The following is a 27,187-nucleotide window of genomic DNA, read 5'->3' on the forward strand; positions in this document are numbered from 1 at the left end:
ATTTGGCTACGAATATTTCTCTGTCCCACCCCCCCTGAAACCTACCCTGAGTCCAAGGCACCCAACTTAGAAGACTTGACATAATGTTTGCCTTAAACGCTAAAGGAAGTTCACACCCCTCTCCGGCACTTCCTTCACAGAATAACCTGCACCCGATCGACTCCTTACGCCGCATAATTACGGTGCCTACTCTAAAAAAAGGTTTCTTTAGTCAGCGGGGGTTTATTGAAAGCCTAACTGTACCGGGCGCGAGGCTCGGCGCCAGAAGATGAAGCGCTTTAACACGGACACGAGCAGAAAAGCAGTTTGTCCTACTTGTCAGGGGACACGGGAAACCTCTAGACCTCTGGACTATCATGAGACGCACTTGAGGATAACTAACAAAAATAATTTAAAAAACTGATCCCAGAAAACACACACACACACACACACACACACACACACACAAAACACACACACACACACACACACACACACACACACACACACACACACACACACACACACACACACACACACACCCAAACAACTGATTCCAGAAAGATGGAAGGCAATGAGAATAGAAAATTAAACCCACAAGCCTGCTGTTTGCCTTTAGCTGACCGAGGATCGCGGCGACGATGCTGCCTCCTGGTGGCGGAACGGGGCGATGAAGCTACACAGCCAAGTGGAGTTTCGCGCGGTTGTGGTGATGGTGGTGACGGGGATTCTGAACCAAAATAGGCTCTGGCTGCCCAGGTGACCAAAAGCGGAGTTTGGTTATTTTAATATTAGATTGACATTTATTATGACCACACTCCATAGGTCTAAAGCAAAGTCTTCAAGAACACAGCATCAGAGTTTGCCTGGGATGTTTTGGTTTGCCACCAACTGAGAAAGGGATGTCTTGAAGAAAACAAAGTCTTCAGCTTCTTGGCATAGCTAACACACTCTCTGTAGGGGAGCTGTAGACACCAATAGAAGAAATACAAATATAGGTGTTAGGAAACAAGACTTGGCAACTTCAGCATTGATAATCATTGGTCAAGACTGATGCCAAAGGACAGAAGCATTAATGATTTTATTAAAACAGTGTAGCATCATTTTGTCCCAAATATAAGGAAAAATAACACCCGGATGTGGGAAAGAAAAACAACTTTACAAGAGAAGCCAGTGAAGCTGAAGACATTTTCACAGGTAAGTGACTAAAGCTAGGAAACAAATTGATTTTGAGCTTCATAAATAGCAGGTATAGACCTAGTCTCTCTGACCTTCCTGTACCATAATGCAAGGTAGAAGATGCCAAGTGTGTCAGTGGTGCTGTGTTGTTAGCCCCATATTGTTCCGTTTTTAATTTTAAAATTTTTAAGGTTTTTTAAAAATTTATTTGACACAATGGGGTGCCTGGGTGGCTCAGTGGGTTAAACCTCTGCCTTCGGCTCAGGTCATGATCTCAGGGTCCTGGGATCGAGCCCCGCATCGGGCTCTCTGCTCAGCAGTGAGCCTGCTTCCTCCTCTCTCTGCCTGACTCTCTGCTACTTGTGATCTCTCTCTCTCTCTGTCAAATAAATAGATAAAAATATTTAAAAAAATTTATTTGACACAGTATTAGAGAGTACAAGTAGGTAGAGCAGCAGGCAGAGGGAAAGGAAGAACCAGGCTCTCCACTGAGCAGGGAGCCCGATGAGGGGTTTGATCCCAGGACCCTGGAACCATGCCCCAAGCTGAAGGCAGCAGCTTAACAGACTGAGCCACCCAAGCGCCTCTAATTTAAAGAAAATTTTTTTAAAGATCTTGTTTATTTATTTGACAGACAGAGATCACAAGTAGGCAGAGAGGCAGGCAAGGCAGAGAGGAAGGCAGAGAGGCAGGCAGAGAGAGAGGAGGGGAAGCGGGCTCCTTGCTGAGCAGAGAGCCCGATGTAGGGCTCGATCCCAGGACTCTGGGATCATGACCTGAGCCGAAGGCAGAGGCTTTAACCCACTGAGCCACCCAGGTGCCCCTAATTTTAATTTTTTTTAAGTTTTTTTTTTTTTAAGATTTTATTTATTTGACAGACGGAGTAGGCACAGAGGCAGAGAGAGGCAGAGAGAGGCAGGCAGAGAGAGAGAGGGAGAAGCAGGCTCCTGGGGCTCGATCCCAGGACCCTGAGATCATGACCTGAGCCAAAGGCAGATGCTTAACTGGCTGAGCTGCTCAGGTGCCCCGAATCTCCACTTTTTATAATAGGAAGTCAGTTGGCCATATTTAAAATAGATAAACCAAGAAACAGAAGTAGGAACAAAATATTTATTTATTTATTTATTTTTTAAAAAGATTTTATTTATTTATTTGACAGAGATATCACAAGTAGACAGAGAGGCAGGTAGAGAGAGGGAGGGAAGCAGGCTCCCCGCTGAGCAGAGAGCCCGATGTGGGACTCGATCCCAGGACCCCGAGATCACGACCTGAGCTGAAGGCAGCGGCTCAACCCACTGAGCCACCCAGGCTCCCAGGAACAAAATATTTAGACGTATGGCACCAACTCCTAGAAGACGTACCTTAAGAGTTAAGATTTGCCTGAAATGGTTTTCAGAATAAGCCATTTGGTACTTTTCAATATTTTTAAAAAACCATGAATATGTATTATTTGATCTTGTAAAAATTACGCATCTTACAGGAAAAAGGAAGAACAGGATAACATTGTCAGAGATGAAGGCAGACAAGGAAAGCGGTCACTCATTTTCTGACAGAATAGAGGATATATTGCGCATCTGCTCAGGGCAGGGTTTGAGACACATATGCGGCATGCAACGTGGCAGGATAATTTAGCAAAGTAGGAAGTTTTGTTTTTTCTGCCTATGTGTTTCCTTTCTCTCTGGAGCAAGCAAGAGTTTTGGCAGGGCTGAGAACAGAGGCAGCCTGATGTCAAAGGACCTTCTGCCTTTGTAAAAGTCCAAAGTAAACCTGGGGAAAGGTTATGTCCTGGAGGGCCTGGGAAGAGGATTTTGAAGAGAGGCTTTTATGACTGGGAGGGGATTGGTGTGTAGGTTCAGCAGTGGGTTGTGTTGAAGCAAGTGGCAGCACGTGAGTACATGGCTCTGGGGGTGTCTGGGGAAGCCAGGTACAAGCCCAGAGGCTCTCATAGCTGAGTTTCCATATCTCGAATATGGCACAGAGCTAAGAGTTTAAGAGTCCAGCACCTGAAAAGCCATACCAACTAGTATTATAGGGACCTTAGCAATCACTGGTAAGACTGATGTCCAGTGATGGGATGGTGTGTGTGGGGGCCGAGTAGGAAGCCTCCTCTGTGCCTTGGTGTTTCTCTGACACCAGCTCTTGGTAGGTGGGAGCTCAGGACTGCCAGATGCTGAATTCCTCACTAGCACCCCAGTGCAGGGACTTGGAGTAGGATTGAGGTCATTGGAAGAACTTTTTAAAATGCAGTAATTCTTTTTTTTTTTTTAAGATTTTATTTATTTATTTGACAGAGAGAAATCACAAGTAAGCAGAGAGGCAGGCAGAGAGAGAGGAGGAAGCAGGCTCCCTGCTGAGCAGAAAGCCCGATGTGGGGCTCGAACCCAGGACCTGGGATCATGACCTGAGCCGAAGGCAGCGGCCCAACCCACTGAGCCACCCAGGCGCCCCTAAAATGCAGTAATTCTTGCACACCTGAGTTTGCAGACTAAGGTCACATCTGCTGCACAAGGAGAGCTAGGCAGAGTCCCTGTTTTCACTGGTTACAGGAGGAGCAAATAGCAAGTACTTAATTACTTCACGATAAGTAGTAAATGAGATGGTGTGCTCAGGCTCCCAACGAAGGAAAAGCTGGTGGGGCAGTTGCCTCTAGCTTCTTGCTCCTCAGGATCTATTTCCTTCTTTCTCACATGGCCTGGCCCACCTGATGGTCGGCCCTCTCCCTATATAAGAGTGAAGGAGGGAATAAGAGGATCTCTGCTCTAGGGAGAAAGAGATAGAGAAGACCCAGGCAAGAGTCTTTCTTGCTCAGGACACTGATTTACATCTGAATTCTGGGGTTCTAAATCACTGCCAGAGGTTAAAGGGGCTTGGTGTCCAGAGGTTAGAGGGGCTAAAGGACCCTAGGGGAGGAAAGAAAGGAAGGGGAGGAGGCTTTCCCAACTGGAAGGGAGCTGAGGGAGTCAAGAAGCCCAGATAGGGATAGAGAAGCACACAGCCCTATTAAACAAAGAGGGACCCAACTTCACTGATTAGGGCAGAAGGGAATCCTCTTGGATGTTTGAGAAGAGATGGGGCTCTGAAGGGGTCCCAGGGCTGGAACTGTGCAATAGGGTAGGGTTTAGTAGGGTTTAGTAGAACTTGAGTTTGCCCGTGTTACAGGTCTCTCTCCCGGGGACCCTTCCAAAGAAGGACTTGGGAGTTCACATTCAGAAGGTTCCAGGGAAAGTGGAGTCAGTCCCAGGTAGAGCTAGGAAAAGATCTGGAGGTCACTCCTAGAGTGAGAGAATGCTGGATAGAATCAGGAAAGGGCTCTCTTCAAGGTCTCAGACGCCTGCAGAGCCTTTAGGGATATGTGCTATGGGTCCAACATCTCTTATCAGTAGAGATTTCTCAGAGACCAGGGACAGCCCAGGTCCCTTCTACTGCCAGGGTACCTGGGGGGCAAAGAAACTCTTGGACTAAGTGAGAAAATAGGATTTTCCAGGTTTAGCTCTTGGCTGGGACCCCAGAGTTTGTGACCCCACTCTGTAGCGACACTGGCTTCCCCGAGGACACAAACACACAGGAACAGATATTTGGGTGGGAGGCTGGAACAGTTTTTTATTGTTAGGTAGAAATCATGTTTACAAGGAAGCAGTAGGGTGCAGCGGGAGCAGGGTCAGGTCCAGAGGGTCCTGGGTGACCTTTCCTCAGAGGGGACAGTCCTGCTGTCTCCTCTCATGCTTTCTGGGAGATTCGCCCTCCTCTATGTTTCTGGGCCTGGCCTGGTGTGGGCAACTCAGCCATGCAGGGTAGGGCTGGGAATATAGAAGGGATGGTTGAAGCAGGAGAAGGGGTGAGGCAAGGCCAGCATGAGGTGGTTGCTCTGGGGCCCCTGAGCAAGAGGACCCCATCCTTTCTCCTAGCCCACTTCTTGCTCCTTGGATCGGGGCTCCAAGCCCTGGTGAGGTTTGGGGGCCTCCTGGGCTCTAGGCTGGTCACTGGGCTGTGGACCTTTTTGGGGTCTGTGGCGGTTCAGTCCTGGGAGGGCAGAAGAGGGGAGGGGCTTGAGGGGCTCCCCCAGCGAGGCTCCCCTTCACTCCCCTCTCCCCACCCCCGTCCATTTAGCTTCCTCACCTCTTACAGCCTTTGGAGCCCTTTCCCTTCTTGCCAGACTTAGGAGTCCCTTTGTCCTTCTTACAGCCCTGGACTTGTTTCTGTGGGGCTGGCGGCTGGTCCAGACGCTGCATCAGCTGCTGCACCCAAGGCTCTTTAGGGTCTGCACACAGCTCTGGTTGAGAGCGCTTCCGAGGTGAGAACCTGGGGGTTGGGCATTAGCAAGCCTGTCCTAGTCTTGCCCACCATGCCCTCCCACTCAGTGGCACCCACCTTCTTGCATTCACTCACAGGATAGCTGGGATGGGGCAGCCCAAACTTGGCTCCTGCTTCCGGTAGCTGCGGACAACCCGGGCAGGAATCTTCCTTAGGCTGTACTTGAGGCAACAGTCCTGGGCCCCTCCATCACTGCCTGCAGGGTGAGGTTTACAGGCAGCCAGGGCTTCTTGTAGGCTCCCACCCAGGCCTACCCTTGTCCCCATCCTTGGCAACTCCCTCCTTGGTACCTTGGGTCCAGGGGATGCAGAAAGCCAGGACTAGGACAAGAAGGCTCGGAGTCAGTGACTGAGCCATGGCTGTGGTGGAGGGTGAGGGCGAGGCCAGAGTAGTGCGCGAGGTGGACAGCTGCAAGTTGGGGGGTCCGTGTGTCGGCTCTCACTGGTCTGTTGCCTATTTATGCAGGCAGGCACTTTCACTTCCTCCATCCCCAGTCACTCTGTCCAGGCAGGAATAGGGATCTCCCTCCTTTTCCTTCCTGAAAGGCAGATCCTGTCCTGGCACCCAGCCTCACTAGTATGCGGAAACAAAAACTGCACATGGCTCATCAGGGTCCTAAGCCGCCCGAGTCTTTCCCTTCAATATCAGGTGAATCTGTCAGGCCCTCGTTCTACCTTTGACCACTGTCTTGGTGCAGGCCTCACCACCTCTCCCCTGGAATATTCCCCAGGAAGACTGCCTCTTCACTGCATTCCAGGTTCCATACTCTCCCCATCCTTCCATCAGGCTGAGGACTGTTCCTAAAATGCACATCTGATTACTGGATTGTAAGAGTTCTTTCTATGTTCTGGATAATAGACCTTTATCAGATATATGATTTGCATATATTTCCTCCCATTCTGTGGGTTTTCACTCTCTTGATAGTGTCCTTTAATATACAGAATTTTAAATTTTGATGAAGTCCAACTTACCTATTTATTTTTCTGTTGTCTGTGCTATTGGTGTCATATTTTTTTAAAAGATTTTATTTATTTACTTGACACAGAGAGAGATCACAAGTAGGCAGAGAGGCAGGCAGAGGAAGGGAGAAGCAGACTCCTTGCCAAGCAGAAAGCCCGATGCAGGCCTTGATCCCAGGACCCCATGATCATGACCTAAGCTGAAGGCAGAGGCTTAACCCACTGAGCTACCCAGGTGCCCTGGTGTCATATTTTAAGAAATCATTGCCAATCTAAGGCCATGAAGATTTCCACTTGTTTTTCCCCCAGCCTTATTGAGGTTTAACTGAAAAGTACAAATTTGTGTTTATTTTAAGCATTATAATGTGATGATTTCGTATAGGTATACATTGTAAAATAATTACCACAATCAAGTTAATGAACAACTCCATTACTTCATATAGTGACTTTTTTCTTTTTTTGTGGTGAGAATGTTTAAGATATACTTTCTTAGAAAACTTCAAGTGTATAATATAGTATTATTAACTAAAGTGACCATGTTATACATTCATTCCTTAGAACTTACTCATCTTCTAACAAAGTTTGTACTCTTTGACCAACATTTTCCCATTCTCTCTCTGCCCCGAACCCCTGGCAACCACCACTCTGTTTCTGTGTGTTTGAATTTTTTTTTAATTGCATATATAAGTGATACTGTGTAGTATTTCTGTTTATCTGTCTGGCTTATTTCTCTTACTAAAAGGATATCTAGGTTCATCCATGTTGTCTCAAAGTGCAGTTCCTTTCTTTTTTTAATGGCTGAATAATATTCCATTGTATGTATATACCACATCTTCTTTATCCATTCATCCATCAATAGACACTTAAGTTGTTTCCATGTCTTGGCTATTGTGGATAATGATGCAATGAACGAGGGAGGACAAATATCCTTTGGATATATACCCAAAAGAGGGATTGCTGGATCATACAATAGTTCTTTTTTTTTTTTTTTTTAAGATTTTATTTATTTATTTGTTAGAAAGAGAGAGAGAGGGGGCGAGCATGAGCACAGGCAGACAGAGTGGTAGGCAGAGGCAGAGGGAGAAGCAGGCTCCCCGCTGAGCAAGGATCCCGATGTGGGACTCGATTCCAGGACGCTGGGATCATGACCTGAGCCGAAGGCAGCCGCTTAACCAACTGAGCCACCCAGGCGTCCCCAATAGTTCTATTTTTAATTATTTGGGGGAATATCTATACTGTTTTTCATAATGGATGTACCAATTTACATTTTCTTTTTCTTTAAAGATTTTATTTATTTATTTGAGAGAGAGACAGTGAGAGAGAGCATGAGCGAGGAGAAGGTCAGAGGAGGAGCAGACTCCCCGCGGAGCGGGGAGCCCGATGCGGGACTCGATTCTGAGACTCCAGGACCATGACCTGAGCTGAAGGCAGTCGTCCAACCAACTGAGCCACCCAGGCGTCCCCCAATTTATATTTTCATCAATAAGGTACAGGGTTCCCTTTTCTCCACATCATCTCCAACATTTGATATCTCTTGTCTTTCTTTATAATTTATTTATTTGAGAGAGAGAAAGAGAGCGCAAGAGCACAAGTATGAGCATGAGCGGAGTGAGGTGGTTGGGGGTGAGAAGGGGAGGACCAGAGTGAGAGGGGTGAGGGGCAGAGGGAGAGAGAGAGGTAGAAGCAGACACCCCTTGATGCAATGCAGGGCTAGATCCCAGAACCCTGAGATCAGGATCTGAGCAGAAGACCAATGTTTAACCAACTGAGCCACCTAGGCACCCCACTCTTGTCTTTTTGATACTAGGCATTCTAACAGGAATGAGGTGATACTCATTGTGGTTTTTGTTTGCATTTCTCTGATGACTCTCCATACCTCCTTGCCCAGTGTGGAGCCTGATGCTGAAATCAAGAGTTGGATCCTTAACTGACTGAGCTGCTCAGGTGCCTGGATTAGTATAGCATTTTACTATAGTTTGAAATCAGGAAGTATGATGCTTCCAGCTTAGTTTTTCTTTTTCAAGATTCTGGCTATTTGGGGTCTTTTGTGGTTCAATATGAATTTTACATTTTCTTTTTTATATTTCTGTGAAAGAATGCCATGGGGATTTTGATAAGATTGCTTTGAATCTGTAGCTCACTTTAAGTAGGATGGACCTTTTAACACTATTAATATTCCAATCAAAGAACACAGGATATCTTTCCGTTTATTTGTGTCTCCTCTTCAATTTCTTTCATCAGTGTCTTATATTTTTCAGTTTATAAGTCTTTACCTCATTGGTTAAATTTATTCCTAAGTATTTTATTATTTTTGATGATATTGTAAGTAGGATTATTTCTTAATTTCTCTTCTAGTTTGTTATTAGTATATAGAAATGCAACTGATTTTTGTATGTTGATTGTGTATCCTGCAACTTTACTGAATTTGTTTATTAGTTCTAACAGTTTTTTTGGTGAAGTCCTTGGGATTTTCTATATATAAGATCATGACATCTACAAGTTTTACTTCTTCCTTTCTGATCTGCATGCTTTTTATTTCTTTTTTTCTTTTCTTTTCTTTTCTTTCTTTCTTACTTTTTTTTTTTTTTTTTTTTTTTTTTTTTTGCCTAATTGCTCTGGCCAGGACTTCTAGTACTGAGTTGAATAGAAGTGATGATAGTAAGCACCCTCATGTTTTTCCTAATCTTCCCCAATATGAGGCTCCAACTCACAACCTTGAGATCAAGAGTCACATGTTTTACCAACTGAGCTGGCCAAGTGCCCCAACTATTTTTTTTAAGTAAACTCCATGCCCAATATGGGGCTTGAACTCAGACCCCTAGATCAAGAGTCTCAAGCTCTACTGACTGAGACAGCCAGGTGCCCCAGTTTTGTTCCTAATCTTATAGGAAAAGCTTTCAACCTTACACTCTTGAGGATGATGTTAGCTGAAAGCTTGTCATCTATAACCTTATTTATATTGAGATATGTTCCTTGTATACCTAATTTATTGAGAGTTTTTTTTTATCATGACATGATGTTGAATTTTGTCAAATGCTTTACTGCATCTGCTGAGATGATCATATAATTGATCATATAATTTTTATCCTTCATTCTGTTAATGTGGTGTTTCAGATTTGTTGATTTGAGTATATGACCCATCCTTGGATCCCAGGGATAAATCCCATTTTATCATAGTGCATGACTCTTAATGTGCTGCTGAATATGATTTGTAAGTATTTTGTTGAGGATTTTTGCATGTATGTTAATCAGGGATATTGGCCTGTAATTTTATTATCTTGCAGTGTTCTTGTCTGGCTTTGGTATCAGAGTAAGGCTGGCCTCATAAAATGAGTTTGGAAGTGTTCCTTCATCTTCAGTTTTGAGGAAGAGTTTCAGAAGGATTGGTATTAATTCTTCTTTAAATGTTTAGTAGAATTCACCAGTGAAGGATTCACCTAGTAGAATTTACCAGGACCATCTATCTGGTCATGGGCTTTTCTTTGTTGAGAAATTTTTTTATTACAGATTTTTTTTTAAAAAAGATTTTATTTATTTATTTGACAGAGAGATCACAAGTAGGCAGAGAGGCAGGCAGAGAGAGAGGAAGGGAAGCAGGCTCCCTGCTGTGCAGACAGCCCGATGCGGGGCTCGATCCCAGGACCCTGGGATCATGACCTGAGCCGAAGGCAGTGGCTTAACCCACTGAGCCACCCAGGCGCCCCTTTATTACAGATTTAATGTCCTAATTAGTTATAGGTCTATTTAGATTTTCTATTTCTTCGTGATTCAGTCTTGGTAGGTTGTATATTCTTAGGAATTTATCCATATCTTCTAGATTATCCAATTTGTTGGTGTATAATTGTTCATTGTGGTCTCTTATGATCCTTTGTATTTGTATGGTATTTGTTAGAATGTCTTCTTTTTCAATTATGATTTTATTTTCCAATAGAAACCTCCAGCTGTTTCCATTGCTGCATGAATTTACATCCCCACCAACGTGTATTGTGGTTTCATTTTCTCCACCAATACTTGTTATTCTTTGTCTTTTTGGTAATAGCCAATCTGACAGGTGTGAGGTGATATCTCATTGTTTTGATTTGGATTTCCCTGATCATTAGTGATGTTGAGCATCTTTTCATGTGCCTCTTGGCCATCTATATGTCTTCTTTGGAAAAATGTCTATTCAAATCCTCTACTTATTTTTAAATTGGGGTTTTAAAATATTAAGTTATTAATATTAATAAATGTAATATTAGGTTTAAATATGAGTTCTTTATATATTTTGGATATTAGCCTGTTCTTGGATGTGTGATTTGCAAATATCTCCTCTGATTCAACAGGTTGCCCTTCATTTTGTTGATGGTTTCCTTTACTGTGCAAAAGCCTTCTAGTCTGATGTAATCCCATTTGTTTATTTTAGCTTTTATTGTCCTTGCCTAAGGAGATTGGCCCCCCAAAAAATATATTACTAAGACTGATGTCAAAGAGTTTACTGTCTAGGTTTTCTTCTAAGAGTTTTATGGTTTCAGATTTTATAATCAAGTCAGACTCAATAATTTTGATTGCCTTATCTTCAAGTATTTGATCCTTCCTTCTACCTTCTCAAGTTTCGTTGAATTCTGCCAACGAATTTTTTCACTTAAGTTATTGTATTTTTGGCTTGGGGCACCTGGATGGCTTGGTTGTTTAAGCATCTGACTCTGGGTTTTGGCTCAGATCATAATCTTAGGGTCCTGAGATCAAGCCTTACATTGGACTCTGTGCTCACTCTTCTGCTCCCTCTGCCCCACCTCTCCCTCTCTCTCAAATACATAAAGTCTTTAAAAATTAAATTATTGCTTTTTTGGCTCTAGAATTTTTGTTTGGGTCATTTTTTAAAGGATTATTTATTTATTTATTTGACAGACAGAGATCACAAGTAGGCAGAGAGGCAGGCAGAGAGAGAGAGGAGGAAGCAGGCTCCCCGAAGAGCAGAGAGCCCAATGTGGGGATTGATCTCAGGACCCTGGGATCATGACCTGAGCCGAAGGCAGAGGCTTTAACCCACTGAGCCACCCAGGTGCCCCTGTTTGGTTCATTTTTAATAATTTGTACCTCTTTATTGATAATCTCTTCTTGTTCATACATCTTTTTTGAGATTTCCCTTACTTCTTTGCCCATGGTCTCCTTCAGATCTTTGAACATATTTAAGACAGTTAATTTAAAGTCTTCATCTAGTATGTCCAATGTGTGGGCTTCCCTATGGATGGTTTCTGTCAAATACTTTCTTCCTGTGAATGGGCTGTATTTTCCTGTTTTTTTTTTTTATGTCTTGTAACTTTTTTTTTTGAGAACTTGACATTCTGAATATTATAATGTGGTATCTGTGGAAATCTGATTCTTTCATTCCTTAGAAGTTGCAGATATTTTGTTTGTTAAGGACTGCAGCCATGTGTTTTGACTTTTCCAAGCAATTTTTGCCAGGTGTGTATTCTTTGTTATGTGTGGTCCTTGAGATTTCTGTTCCTGTTATCTCTGTAGTTAACTAGTGGCCTGACAAAGTTTCTCTATCCATCTCCACTAAAATGGTTCTGCCCCTTTAATTAATTTATTTATTTTAAGATTTTACTTATTTATTTGACAGAGATCACACATAGGCAGAGAGGCAGGTGGGGAGGGGGGAAGCGGGCTCCCTGCTGAGCAGAGAGCCTGATACAGGGCTTGATCCCAGGACCCTGGGATCATGACCTGAACTGAAAGCAGAAGCTTAATCCATTGCGCCACCCAGATGCCCCTGGTTCTGTCCCTTTTAATATTGTGATTTATGCCACTGTGGAAGCTGCTGTAGCCCAAGAGGTCTGCAACCAAGGCAAGCATCTGCACCTGTCCTTCAGGGAACCACCAGACCAACCAAAATGCATAATCCCCAACTCTTGGAGGACAAGATTCTCTGCTACCATCCAGACACTCCAGGAATGTGGGCCACTTTCCCTACAGCATTAGCTATAGCTAGTTGATGCATGATGTTCTCTTATGAGAGATCAAGCATCCTCTCCCTTCATCAAGCATACCCCTGATTGTTATAAGTGTCTAATCAAGTTACAGAGTTCTGAAATAGGTGCTTCCAATTGCTCTTTCCAGTTCAATAGTTGCTTCATTGGAGGGAACAACTTCTAGAGCTTCCTGCTCTGCCATTTTGCATGCTGTCATTCCTGTAGTTTAGTTTTTAATGTTTTAAGATTTTAATCCATTTGAAATTTATGTTGGTATATGGTGTATTATTAGGTTATGTCTTAGAATCTATATTTATTTTTTTTATTATGTTATATTAGTCACCATATGGTACATCATTAGCTTTTGATGTAATGTTCCATGATTCATTGTGTATAACACCCATGTTGGAGAAATTGTGGAGAAAATACAATGGAGATAAAAGGGGAATCCTCTTACACTGTTGGTAGACAGTGTTTAACCAGCTTGAAACCTCAGAGTTGTGTTTATCAAGTTACGACTGGAAAATCCATCTAGTTCCCAGAGTGCTAAACTCAGCACCATGTGCTCTTTTCCCTAGGTTTATCCCAGATTTCTGAAAGACAGGTTGTATTGGGATAGGGAGACGATAGAGAAATGTGGAGAGGATAAGAACTGGGAGGAATAAAATCAGGATAGGGTGGTTCAAGTACAAGATAGTGACAGAAAGATTGTGCCCTTGATTGGGGTGTTTTTGTGGGATTCAGCAGGGATGGGGATTGGAGATGGGGATATTGTTGTTTGGGGATGAGGATGTGGTGTTTTATCCCATCCACTGAGTGGAGAGACTGGAATCTGAATGAATTCAAGGAGAGATAATTGAGCTCTGGAACTTGAGGTGGTGTTGTTGTTGTTGTTTGAGCTTGAGGTTTTACAACAGGCTGAGACCTTAAGCAGAGCAGGGACTCAGCTGGCAAGAGGTTGCATTCTTGGGACAGGACTGGGCAAAAACAAGGAGATAAGATTTCTTGGGTCATTTACCTGGTCTGATGGTAAATCCTGGCATGAGAAAGCTTTTAATTCCCATATCTTCAATCTCTCCTTCCCCACCTACCCCCACCCTCTGTGGAAGTGACTAAGTAAGGAGTGAGCAGCTTGTTTCTAAGAGTTCCCAGAGAGGTAGGATAGCTTGGGTCTGGGGTGGTGGTGGGGGAATGTAGATGATTCCAGAGGTATATCATATTAAATTGTTTCTACTCTTTCCAAATTTGGCTGTACTTCAGAATCACTTGAGGAGCTCATTGGAAATACAGAATTAGAGACACCACTCTAGACCAAGTTTTTTTTTTTAAACATTTTATTTGTTTATTTATTTGAGAGAGAGATCAAGCAAGCAATCAGGGGGAGGAGCAGAGAGAGAAGGACAAGCAGACTCTGCTCTGAATGTGGAACCTGACCTGGGGCTCGGTGCTATGACCCCAGATCATGACCCAAGCCAAAATCAAGAGTCTGATGCCCAACCAACTGAGTCATCTGGGTGCTTCCCTGCCTCCTCCCCCCACCCCCACCAGACCATCTTAAATTGAATCTTAGAATAGAGTCAAAGGATTTGTGTTTTTTTAAAGTTCTCCATGCACTTTCAAACATTTGGTGGGGTGGGGCTCGAGATCCACCTGGTCTGTTTTGCACCCCATCCCAAACTCCAGATGGGCACAGAACCTGTAGTAGGTAACAAAGATGGCCTGGGAGAAGAGGAAGCTAGAGTGATACACCCCCAACCTTCCTGAGGGAAAGGACTTTCTGGCCTGGCACAATGTATAGAAAAAGGGAGAGATGGCTGGGAAGAGTTGGGGACAGTCTATTTCCTCTCCTCAAATCCCGGCTTCCCTCTGTCTCCCAAGATATCTTGTCCTTCCCCTTGTTTATACCATCGTGGAGGGAGGCTCTTTTCTGTCAAATGGTCCAAAGCCCCCTTAGGTTCCATCCTTGACTGCACTTCCTCTGCTCAGGAGGCTTTTTCTAGGGTCTACTATAAGTCCCTACCGCTGAACTTGAGCTTGTAGTGGTAGATCAGCTATTGAGAGATGTTTCATCTTGGAGGTGGATGTTTCATCCATGCTTATTCCTAGGACTGAGAACCTAAGTTAGGGGCCCCGGGAAAAGCAAGGGAAAGAGTAAAGACTTTGCTGGAGGTAGATACTTGGCTGGACAAAGAGCTAGAACTGGAAAGAGCTGCTGTCAGAGCAGGAAGGTGACAGCAAGTCTCTGCCACACACTGGGCTGCAGGTGACTGAGCCTATAAGGTGGAGGTGGGGGACATGGCAGGGAGGCAGTGAGAGAGTCTGGAAGATAGTGGAGACCTGGTATAGATAGAGTCCACAGGACAGGGGTTGAGACAATAGAAGGAGTTATTATCCTTCTCTGGGAACACAAGTCGGCCACACAGCCATTCCTGGGCACTCAGCTGCTAGCCTTGGTTCATTCCACTCATAGTTCCACTTGCCCTAAGCTTGGTGTGGCAGTCTGGAACTTGCAGCCCTGAACCAAGCCCCTCATTTGATCCTCAGGATAGGCTGGAATGTAGGCACTGGGGAACAGAACACAGAGACTTGGATGAATTTCTGTTTAACAAGGATCAAATGGCCTGGGTACCTTGGTGCTCCTAGGTTCCCAGCTGAGCACTGAGCCCTCCAGGGATATCCTGCTCTGATGACTATGCAGGTGTTAATGAAGGGGCTACTGATCTCCTGGAGTGCAGATGACCCATACTGTCATAAGTGTGTGATATTTGTGGGCCTAGTGGAGGCACAGACATTTCTCAGTGTGTAGCCATCTAGGGTTAGGTAACTGCTTGGAATAGAATTGATGTAATTGGTTATAGATTCGAGGTAGACAGTGGTAAGCATAAGGCAAGGTAAAGATTTTGGGAGGCAATACCCACCAGCATTATCTTGAAAGGTCTGGTTTATTCTTCCCTTAGGTCTGTGTCTGCTGAGAGGTTGGGGGTCAGGACCCTGCAGTAAAGTGGGGACACTCCTGAGGATGGGGATGGGTGTATAGGTGAGGGATGGGGCTGCTGAAGAGGGCAGTGGACTCACTTGCTGACCTTGTCATTTCTTTGAAAGCCCACGGCCATGTTGTTGAGACCAGGGTATGCATGTGAATCCAAGACTGTCCTTATTAAAGGAGAAGCAATGAGACAGAAATCAGAAAGCAGAGTTTAGAGGAGGGAAAGACAGGCCTGCTTTAAGGTGACCTAGGAGCTTTATGGAGGAGAGCAACGTTGAGGGACGAATTTGGACTGCATTTGTGTTTGTAGGTCTGCAAGATGGTCTGCATCTGTTTGCAGTTACAATGGGGAGACTGTCTTTGTGCCTGCATGGTGCTGGTGCCAGCATCTGCTCCTGCATGTCTGACTCAGGGTGTTCTTGAGTCTAGGTAGGTGTGTTTCCTGGACATGTCTCTGGGTTCTCTGAATTAGTTTTGCAGTGGGAACACTGAATTTGTGTCTTTGTGTTTATGCATCTGTGTGGCTGGATGTCTGTGTCCATGTGTCTTTGACCATGTGTGGGATTCTGCTCTGGCCTCTCACTTTACCCTGCCCCTCTTCCCTGACACTCCCCAGCTGCCAGCATCATTTACCGCAAGGAATGGTTTCCTTTCCCTTCCCGCTGTCTGGATTCCCACGAGACCAGTTGTCTGCCCAGGGTCCTGCCCCTGTGGCCTCTGTAGCAGACTCGACCTTGAGAGCGATATACTCTGGAAAGCCCCCAACATGCTCCTTGCATGGCCATGGACCCGGAGAAGTTACAGTGGAGAAGAGGGGGAAGGCAGAAGAGGGGGGGGGCAGTTGGCAGAGCCCACCCCTCCTTCTGGAAACAGAGAGCTCCCTCTGGCCCCTTCCCAGGCCCCCTTTCCCTCCCTATGCTCTCATCCAGATCAAGTATTCAGGGTCCTGGCCTCCCTATCTCTGGGGATAGGAATGGACATTCCTCTGCAGGCCCTGCCAGAGCCACAGGGATCTGGTCTTCTGTGTCCCCCAGTACCTTCCATGCCTGCATTGTGTTCGTTCCTCATCTCTGCACCTGAAGCCCAGGCTGTCTTCTCTTCTTTCCTCTTCCTATGTTGGACGCAGTAACCACTCTTGTTCCTTGTTCTGTGACAGACCTGGCCTCTGCCATGGGCCCCTGACCCAGGTGGAACATTAGGCTTTGGATGGCTGGGAAGGAGCAGAAGCCCAGGCCCCTCTCACATGGTGCAGAAAGTAGCATCTGTGGGGTTTACTCCTGTTCTCATTCTGTGTTCACTGTTCTCCCTGGATGGGCTGTGGTAAGCAGGTACAAAAATGCAGCAGTCATGGTCTCTATCCTCTAGGACTCAATGTTTGACAGGAGAAGTGATTTTGTGGAGAAGCCACTTTCCTCCATCGCAGGTAGTCAGTTGCCTGAAATTCTCTCCATAGAATTCTTAGGTGTCCTCCGCAGAAGTCGGGAAGGGCTCCAGAAGGTCTGAGCCTTTCACCATGGCATGTTACTTGCGAGGGCCACAGGTGTACTCCAGAGTTGCCAAGCAAGAACTGATATATTCCTAGCACCTGCCACCACCTCTGGAGGTGTAAATGCTTGAGTTTCTATCCTCCATGAGGCCTTTTATTCTGATTTTACCTCTGTTGAGACAGAGGGAAAGCTGGAGGGTGGGGGTTGTGCTAGGGTGATGGGATGAACAAGGCTTCATCTCTCAACAATATCCTGTGTGAATCACAGGCTCTGACCCTATCTTCTTTCAGCTCTTGGCTTTGCCGAATTCTGAGAATCCTGAAGGTGTTTGTTCCGGCTCATCTTTATGCCTTTCGACCCTTTGTTGTAGGACTTTGGTCAGCACTATGAACTCACACTGTTCTGGGACAGGTAGAAGCCTGAGGGGACCATGGGAAGGACCCATTCCACCTAAGTCAGGATGTGTGCACATTAACCTTGGCTTCCCACATGATGTTGCTGTGACCTTTCTGGGTCATTCCCTTCATGCTGTCCCCTCTTCCCCCCGCCCCACATTCTTGCTCCGTGGCTCTCTGCCTAATTGCCACCTGACAGGGAGGATGTATCTGTCACAAGACCTCCTGTGATCTCTGGGGATGCTTTAGGAAAACACTGGAGGGTGTTGGCTCAGCAGGCTTGAGCCTTGTGCCTCCTCATCCTGAGGGTCACACACCGGCTGGGCTCCCATCCCTTAGGCAGAGTCACCATTCAGAGGAGGGATACATTCATGCTTCTTTCCATCCTGGCTTTTCTGCATCCTGCTAGGAGTGGACACATTGGGTCCTATCAGAGGAAGAAAGTCCTGCCATCACCTCTTGGTTTAATGGGATATTGAGTCATCCTGGATTTCCTTAGGAATTTATAAGGCAGGGCATCTAATAGTCCCCCATACCACATTATAGGGAAACTATAACACTACCTCCACTTCCTTGAGCTGTTGGCTCCTGAGAGGTAGGCCAGAAGGTGGGAATGCAGAGATGCCACCTTTTGAGAGATACACAGTGTTCAAAACAGATTCTTTCCATCCACTTAGGGGAGCCCTCAGAGGCTCTTTGTCTTTTTGCCTTCCATTTCTCTCCTCCCCCCGTCCAAACTACCCTAGTCCCTGGGAGGACACCAGGACACCACAGCTGCCCTATTTCTCTGTCTCAAGTCCTCTCCTCTTCCTTATGTTCCATGCATTTAGAGCTTTCTCTGCCATCTCTTCTACTGTGTTCCAAGAGCAACTGTTTCACACAGATGATCACTAACTTCAACCAGTTTTTCTGACCACCTGGGCTCACATGCTACTACTGACTTCTTAGGCCTTAAATATAACTCACCATGGTAATTTCTAGAATTCTCCTCCACCTATGACTTTGGCTTTCCATTTTGTCCTTTCCCCCATTTGCTATGATCCTTTCCCAGCTTCCCTTTCTCCTTTCTAGATCTTTGTCCCCACTCTCTTAATTGTGGGGGAACCTTTTTTCTCTTGATATACAAAGTCCTCCCTTATTAATGTCACCTGCTCTTTACTTACCACCAGTGCATCGTCTGTGCTTAGTCAAGGCCAACCCCTTTTTGGGGGGGACTCACTCCTATTTTGTTACTTTGTTCTCTTGCATTGTCAACTTACTCCTCTCCATTGGGTCTTTTCCATCAACATCCAACATACTATGTCTCCCACCTTTAAAAACCCTGCTCTATGTCCTCATTTATCTGCATGTCTGTGGGACAGAATTCCTTGGAACAGTTGCTTATACTTGCTATGACCACTTGCTCTTCCATTCTCTCTCGAATCCACTCCAATCACACCTTCATTTCCACTACTCACCTGAGTCTATTCTTCTCAAGGCATGAATGATCTCTATGTTGCTAAACCTAAAAATTATCTGAGTCCTCATCTTACTTGGCTGATCGGCAACTTTTCATGCAGTTTCTCACTATCTCCTTGCAATACTCTTTTCCTTGGCTTCTGGTATATTATACTCTACTGCTTTTCTTCCTACCTCACTGGCTACTACTTTGCAGTCTTTACTTATTGATTCCCGCATTCCCCTCTGCCCCTAATTTGTTAATGTTAGAGTGTCTTTGAGCCCAGTCCTAGAACTCTCCTTCATTTATACTCATTTCTTTGGTGATCCTATCCAATCTCATGGTTTTATACCTACCTACCTATCATCTATTATCTCTTTCTCTCTCTCTCTCTCTATCTATCTAATCATCCACAGCCTGCCAGGACCCTCCTTGAGGGCTATCAAGCTTCTGTGTTGATAACAGAATGTTGAGATACGGTCTCAGAAAGAAGCTGGGAAATTGGGGCACCTGGGTGGCTCAGTGGGTTAGGCCTCTGCCTTCGGCTCAGGTCTTGATCTCAGGGTCCTGGGATTGAGCCCCACATTGGGCTCGCTGCTCGGCTGGGAGCCTGCTTCCACCTCTCTCTGCCTGTCCCTCTGCCTACTTGTGATCTCTCTCTCTGTCAAATAAATAATAAATAAAATCTTAAAAAAAAAGAAGCTGGGAAATTAGTTATGTGGCTACTGCAGAGACAGAATGAGAAGTGGTCATGTTCTCAATTCATTTTGTAGGTGGAGACAGGATTTACTGATGGATTGGATATGGACTATGGAAAAAAAGGTCAAAGATGACACCAATATTTTTGTCCTGAGAAAATGATAAGATGGAGTTGCCATTAAGTGATATGGTAAATACTGTCCAGAAAGTGTGTTTTGTATGTGTGATTGGGTAATGGTGATGGGTGGGGAATCAGTTGTTCACTTTTCTGTAGTTTGAGATGAATATTGGACATCCAAACATATATTTTGATCAGACAATATTGGCATGTGAGACTCTATCCCATGAGATCATGAGCTCCATTGTGTAAGTCCTCTGTTTTCTCATTGTTGTGTTTGCTATAGTACCTTAGATATAGTAAGTGCTCAAATATTTTTATTGTTGAATGTAAGACACTTCTCAAAGTCATTCTTACTGTGATCCTTCTGGGGTCCTCTTCACTGAGTTCTTCCTCCTGTGACAGGATCCCCCATTCTATAGACCTCATCATACTAATGTAGTGATTTGTCTGCTTCCCAGCTCAGAATTTTAAGTAGTATTAAGGTATTACTGTGGATCAGCCACTATTCTAAGCCCTGGGGATATGAGCCATTATTTAAACTATCTGTCAAGAATGGATGGAAACAGAATACAAATAGGCATTAATAGTAGAGGAAAGGAGCAAACTTGACAGATATCAAGCTTAGAACTCAGTGACTAACTTCATATTTGGGCTAAGCAAACAATGTGTTTCTAGTTACACCATTACAAGACATCTAAAAACTGTGGTTTGGTAGGGTACAGGGAGAGTGTTCTGATTTTGAATTTATTTGTATTACCTTTGGATAACAAGGCTCAGTCGTTGCTCTTTATTACACCATGGGCAAGCAGATTGAAGCTCAGATTTACTCACTCACTTCCCCCAAAAAGCATTTGAACCTTGGGTTGGCTTCCTGGCTCCAGGCTCTTTTTGAGTGCAAAATAAATTGGCTTTGCTTCCTTATCATACCCTGGCCAGAACAGTCAGCCTCTGTCCCAGGTACTCAGACCTCCATCTACATGCTCCGCCTCCCTGATTCTCTCCCTGCCTGCCCTTGGGAGTGGGGGACAAGTCCCTTTTCATGACCTACTCTGATCTTCATTCCAAGAGTCCATGCAGCTGGCAGGCAGTGGGCAGGATATAGGCAAGAGAGTTACAGCAGCTTCCCAGATGAGCTCTCCAGAAAGATCTTGCCAGTAACCACCAGGGAGCATAGAAGGGGGAGATTCTATCATTTGCTTTTTTTTTTTAATTTTTTTATTTTTCAGCGTAACAGTATTCATTATTTTTGCACCACACCCAGTGCTCCATGCAGTCTGTGCCCTCTCCAATACCCACCACCTGGATCCCCCAACCTCCCACCCCCCCACCCCTTAAAAACCCTCAGATTGTTTTTCAGCGTCCATAGTCTCTCATGGTTCACCTCCCCTTCCAATTTCCCTCAACTCCCTTCTCTTCTCCATCTCCCCTTGTCCTCCATGCTATTTGTTATACTCCACAAATAAGTGACCATATGATAATTGACTTTCTCTGCTTGACTTATTTCACTCAGCATAATCTCTTCCAGTCCTGTCCATGTTGCTACAAAAGTTGGGTATTCATCCTTTCTGATGGAGGCATAATACTCCATAGTGTATATGGACCACATCTTCCTTATCATTTGCTTTTGACATCCTGTCATGTTTGCTACATGTTTTTGATAAACACAACATACCTCCTCAAGGTTGGAGCACTATCGCACTCCTCTAAAAACCTCCCCCGCAGACTGTGGGCCTCTATGGAAGCCATGAGTGATTCTACCTGTGGGATTCCTGGCCAATCCTCCTCATCACTACTATCCTCATGTCCACATTGCTCCTCTGGGCCTAAAGACACCAATGGGAAGCCATGATAGAATTCAAGCCTGACCTTTATTTACCTTACCTTCCTTCTTTGCTCAAGCCCCTTTATCCACAGTCCAGGGTGGGCCGGGAGGAGTTGTTTGGAAAGCTGACCCAGCTTAAGAGTGGATTAAAGTTCCTTCTCTAGATGGGAAGGACACTTCAGCCTCCCCTCATGCCTTCCCTTAACACACCACAGTGGAGAGAAGGAGGAGACAGACAGTGCTTTGCTTAGAGACATAGAGTGTATTTTGGGTGGCACTCTGCCCCACCTGCACCATAAGTGAAAATGACAGTAGCAATCCTCTTCAAGGGACACAGATGAGAGCCTACAATGACTTTTGATTGTGTTGGGTCTTCTTGAGCAGGCCAACATTTCCCTCTGAGGTGGGAGGTGAGGTCTAGGGTACATTCCCTGGTTGGGTGGCACAAGCCACTCGAGGACAGTGCCTAGGGCAGTGGCGGGGGTGGCCCAGGACTGAGGCAGAATGGAGTTGGTGAGAGCGGGAGCGGTGCCGGAGCTTACTGTCAGGGGAATGGGGACCATCCAAGAAGGTCAGGCCCTCCTGCTTCTCAGTGGGGGAAGATTGGGCCTTGGAGTCCCCTCTTGTCCTCTCTGTCTTGGTTCGCCCCATGGAACTTTTGGCTGGAGCCAGGCCCCTTTCTGCATTTTCTTTTCTGGTGTTGGCCACTTTCCCAGCTGTGGAGAACATGGGTTCTTCCTGCACTTTGCCTTTTGCCTTGGAGTTAAAACAGTGCAGAAAGGATTTCATCTTACTTCTCAAGCCTGATTCTGGAAGGCTGGGCCTCTTGTGAGTGTGGACCGGCATCACCTGTCCCTGCAAAACCTGACCTTTCAAAGTTTGGCCCTGCAAAGGCTTACCCTGAATGAGTTGGCCCAGGAAAAGCTGACCCTGTGATGCCTGGGGCACCACAGGCTGGGCATTCTTAGGAATCCTTGCTGGTTTGAGGAATACATTAAGCTTGGTTTGACTGCTGTGCAGGTCATTCTTCTCAGATACCTTCACCCCAGGGATTCCTGGAGGTGGCTCTGAAAGCTTAATCTGAGGGTGATGTCGCGTACTGTGTTCACAGGGAGCATCAAGATGAAAGCTACGGCTCCGTCGCCAGGGGCTGTGAGGTGTCCTGTTCAGAAGCATCCCTTCTGGCCTCTGGGCTTCATCAGGGTGGCTTATGTCTCTTGTGGAGGAGTGTGCAAACCCTGCATCTCCTTCTCCATGGTCCCCTGCCAATTTGGGTTTCCCTGGGTCCTCTCTCTTTTCTGCCAGCATGGGGACTTGGGCTGAGTCCTTGCTGTGGCCAGGGCTTTGGGACTCAGGACTCCAGGGCTCCTCCAGGCTGGGGCTGTTCACATTGGCCTCCAACTGAACACAAAGCACCTGGGCCTCTGTCATGTCCCCACTGGGTTGTGATATCTTAGAGGCCCAGTGGGCAGAACCATGAGATACTGCTCTTGAACTAGGTTGCTTCTGGTTCTGCTGCACTGCCTTTAACTCAAGGGCCAGCTGTTCTTTAAGGTGGAGCCATTCTGGATCTGGGACACGAGGAGTGTCTAGTGGGATGGGGAGATCCTGGAGCAATGTTTTTCCTAGGTTCTCTAGACTCTCTAGAGAATCCTGTGTGGATGTGTTGCCTGAGTTTGCTACTGTTTGTTCTCTGGACAGCCTTGCCTTTATGGGAATTCCCAGTTGTATCTCTAGGATCTTCTTTCTTAGATGGAAATTTAGTTTGGCTAAGATGGGTTTCTTGAGTGTGTAGGGCCCAGAGGTCTCTGCCTGGTTTTCTTTTTTAAAAATTTTATTTGTTTATTTATCTCTTTTTAATAAAATTTTTTATAAACATACAATGTATTATTAGCCCCAGGGGTACAGATCTGTGAATCACCAGGTTTACACACTTCACAGCACTCACCATAGCACATACCTTCCCCAATGTCTATAACCCCACCACCCTCTCCCAACCCCCCTCCCCCCGGCAAAACTTAGTTTGTTTTGTGAGATTAAGAGTCTCTTAAGGTTTGTCTCCCTCCCGATCCCATCTTGTTTCATTTATTCTTTTCCTACCCCCCAAATCCCCCATGTTGCATCTCCACTTTCTCATATCAGGGAGATCATATGATAGCTATCTTTCTCCGATTGACTTATTTCTGTAAGCATAATACCCTCTAGTTCCATCCACGTTGTCGCAAATGGCAAGATTTCATTTATTTTGATGTCTGCCTGGCTTTCTAAAGGCACCATCTTGATCATTTCTCCCACCAGCTCTTCAACCTGGAGCTCATCTTCAATGTCTGCACAAGTCTCATTGGCATCTTGAAAGCTTGGCCCAGGACTCAGAGACTGCTCTTCAGATGAGATCATCTGAGTCAGAGGTTCAGTTGGGAATTCACCAGGTCCAGGCACCATTCCTGTGATTACAGCTTGGGTAGAGATTGCTGGTGCCATGGCCCTAGAGAGAGCTACATAAAAAAGAGCTGGCAGCCCTGACAAGAAGGCCAGGTACTTGTGCCGCAATGTTGTCTCTAGTTTCTCAATGGCTCCCTCGGACAGGGCTTGGGGCAGCTTAGGGTGTTCAGTGACAGCATCTGGTGAGGCTTGTTGCTGTTGGTCAAGGGCCATTGGTATCCAGGGCATAGCTTTCTGCTGTAGGGCAGGGTCAGTTGCTACCTGTAGCTCCAAGGGCTTGTTTTCTGGGATGCAAGTGAAGGGAGCCACTTGCAGGCCCCAGGAATTATGCACTGCCAAGAGCTATGTACACAAGCAAGGACCTTGTCATGGTGAATCTGCCCACATTTGGAGTTGATGTGGCCCTGCAATATTGCCTTGGCCTGGTCAAACAAGTATGGCATGGGGATTGACACTGGGTCTGTGATGGGTGAGAATGGGTCACTGGCTCCAGTGGCCTTCAGGGCTGTAGGTTGGGAATCATGCATTGTGGCTAGGGCTGCGCTGCTCTAGGACAGAGTTGACTGATCAGTGGGGGACAGAAGTAACTGGATGGACTCGTGGATCTCTTGTGGCAGGCCCTTGTGACGATGAATCACCTGTCACTGGAGGTGGATTTTCTAGACTACTTTGTATCTAAAGATGGACATATGGACCAATTCTGCCTAATATGATATATGATGAAATTTATTGGGGGCTTCTGGGGAAGAATTTGCATTGGGATTAAAGAGACAAGATAGAGAACTTGCTTCTATTTCTCCAGCCCATGACCCGTTGCTTCCTGTCTTGAATAAGAAGTGCAGGTGTAATGTTTACATCTATTTTTTTTAATGTAAAGATTTTTACTTTTTTATTTGAGAGAAAGGGAGAGCAAGAGAGCGTGCACACACATGAGCAGGGGAGGGATGTTGGGGAGGGGCAGAGGGAGAGGGAAAATCTGACTTCCCACTGAGCAGGGAGCCCAGTGTGGGACTCAATCCCAGGACCTGCATATCATGACCCAAGCTGAAGGCAGATGCTTAACCAGTTGAGCTAAGCAAGCACTCCTGTAATATTTACATCTAGAGCTGCCATCTTATGATCCTGAGTTCCTATCTCTAGGTTAAAATATCATTATCTGAGGATGATGGAGATGAATGGATAGTGGTTGGATGTTTGATGGCATCAACAAATTGAAAAGAAACTGGAACCTCTTGGGTTTGACTATATTTTTTGAGCCACAGCACTTATATTTCTTTGAACTACCTTTCATTTTCATGTACCATAGTTCTGGGTTATAGCTAGCTATTTCCTAGTTTCACCTAAGGTGCAGTTTTCAATTGTGTCTTCTTTGTTTTGAGTTGATTTTCTAGAAGAAAATCTTTCTCAGATTGAAAAAAAAGTTTGATTATAAAATCAATTAGGAAATATGTGGGAAAAAGGCTTTATTACATACTCTGGTTGGAACATAAAAAGGAACAAGCTTTTGGGATGCAATTAAGGATAGGAAATGTAAAATGCACATAGCCCTTGACCTAGCATTTCCTCTTCTATGAATTTATCTAATAGATAAACTCACAGAGACTTATGTGTAAAGATGTTTACTGCATCATTCTTTGTAACAGTGAAAGAGTGGAAACAACTTAACATGAGGCTGATTAATTAAATTATGATTGAGCCACACAATGAAATACTATGCAACCATTAAAAAGGATGAGATCAGTATATATGCTCTTGCATGTAAGTGAAACAAGTATATCTAGTACCCTTTCATTTTTGTAAAAAAAACCCATGGGAACACACAAATATATATTTATATTTTATATATAATTATATTATATATGATATATCTATAATATTTATAATATATAATATATAATATGATTATATATGTTTATATTATATATGTTTACATTATGCATAATATAAACATATTTATAAATATATATTTATATAAATATATTTATGTTTATATTATATATATACACACATATATGTGTGTGTGTGTGTGTATATATATATATATATATATATATATATATATATATAAAATGAGATTGTTAAGGACCATCTTGGAGGCTGGGTACTAGACAGGCAGATGAAATCTCTCTCTGTTCTCTAATAGATTGTTACAAAAGTACACTGTTTCTGTATTCCCTGTTCAGAGATGTCCTGCATGGCTAAGTGAGAATTGGGCTGCCTCTGTAATTGCTTTCCATCTTTTCCTACCTCACTTCCCTTTTCCTTCATCCTCTCTATAAATAATTGGTACTTAAGCTTTTCCTGGGCTCTGTTTTCTTGGGAACTGGGGCTAATACCAAGAATATAGCTTAAATAGTCCATGATAAATATTTTAAATGGAAGGAAAAAGGGAAAAAGAAAGTACTCTTAAGATATGCAGGGCTAGGTGACTGGGTGGCTCAGTTGGTTGAGCGACTGCTTTCAGCTCAGGTCATGATCCTGGAGTCCTGGAATCAAGTCCTGCATTGGGCTCCCTGCTCAGCAAGGGGTGTGTTTCTCCCTCTGACCTTCCCCCTGTCATGCTCATTCTCTCTCTCTCTCAAATAAATAAATAAAATCTTTAAAAAAAAGATATGCAGGGCTTACTCTGTTGCAACCATGTATTCTCGTCTTGAGAAAATTCTTGAAAGTACAGAGCAAAGAGAAGTCATGGTATAAAAGAACTGCCAATGAACACTGAACTCATTTAACTAGATTTCTTTTTCCATTTAATTATTTTCTCTTCAAAATCACTTTTGAATTGTCCAAGAAATTTAGTAAATAGGAAAAAAAATCCAATTCTGTACTGGAAGGGCATTTATATTTTGTGAAGTTTCAGCAAGGTATAGTGCAAATGTACCTGGACTGAGGGCACATTAACCAACTTTTGATTTCATGAATATAGAAGATATCACCTGGACAATAAGTAGATGAATATAGAAGATATCACCTGGACAATAAGTAGATGGGCAAGTATATATACCTTACCCCCAAAGACTTTATTTCTCTAGGTACAAAAACTGCCTCACAAATCCACAATCAGAACAACAGACTTATGAGAGTGGGCTGTAGGGGGAGGGAACCAAATGACTTTGAACACTGCCCATGGCCTAGTCCTGGAGCACCTCTCTCCTTACTCTCAGCATTTCCACATAGTAGACACCTCTTTGCAAATCGGGAACATTGCTGCAGGTCCTCCAACAAAGAGTTGTGTTTCAGGTGACTTCTGGTTGTCACAACCAACACAGAGAAAAAGTGACCACTAACTACATCAGTGAATATGGTAGATCTACTCTTTTTTTTTGGCATAGGGTGAAAAATTATGTGCCTTATATATACGAATTTGCATTGAACACTTGCATTTTAAAAAGTCACACCTTTTAAAAGATTATTTATT

At 44.6% G+C, this 27,187-nt stretch overlaps 2 protein-coding genes across 2 annotated transcripts; both read right to left on the reverse strand.

The window, feature by feature from the left end:
• Window positions 1–4,732: 4,732 nt before the first annotated feature.
• Window positions 4,733–5,921, reverse strand: CCL21 (C-C motif chemokine ligand 21). The gene is made up of 4 exons (XM_047700377.1): window positions 5,760–5,921; window positions 5,545–5,665; window positions 5,275–5,457; window positions 4,733–5,178 (listed from the first exon to the last, which is right to left on the reverse strand). Exons 1-4 carry the CDS (start codon window positions 5,824–5,826, stop codon window positions 5,136–5,138), a joined length of 414 nt encoding a protein of 137 aa, XP_047556333.1. The 5' UTR covers window positions 5,827–5,921; the 3' UTR covers window positions 4,733–5,135.
• A 15,320-nt stretch (window positions 5,922–21,241) lies between these two features.
• Window positions 21,242–26,040, reverse strand: SPATA31F1 (SPATA31 subfamily F member 1). Its single transcript, XM_047698889.1, is given in 4 exon segments — window positions 21,242–23,142; window positions 23,587–24,092; window positions 24,095–24,431; window positions 26,020–26,040. Coding segments are annotated over 4 exon segments (2,259 nt in total). The 3' UTR covers window positions 21,242–21,747.
• Between the last annotated feature and the right edge of the window lie 1,147 nt (window positions 26,041–27,187).

This window comes from Lutra lutra, chromosome 13 (assembly GCF_902655055.1).
Source record: "Lutra lutra chromosome 13, mLutLut1.2, whole genome shotgun sequence".
Lineage (NCBI taxonomy): Eukaryota > Metazoa > Chordata > Mammalia > Carnivora > Mustelidae > Lutra > Lutra lutra.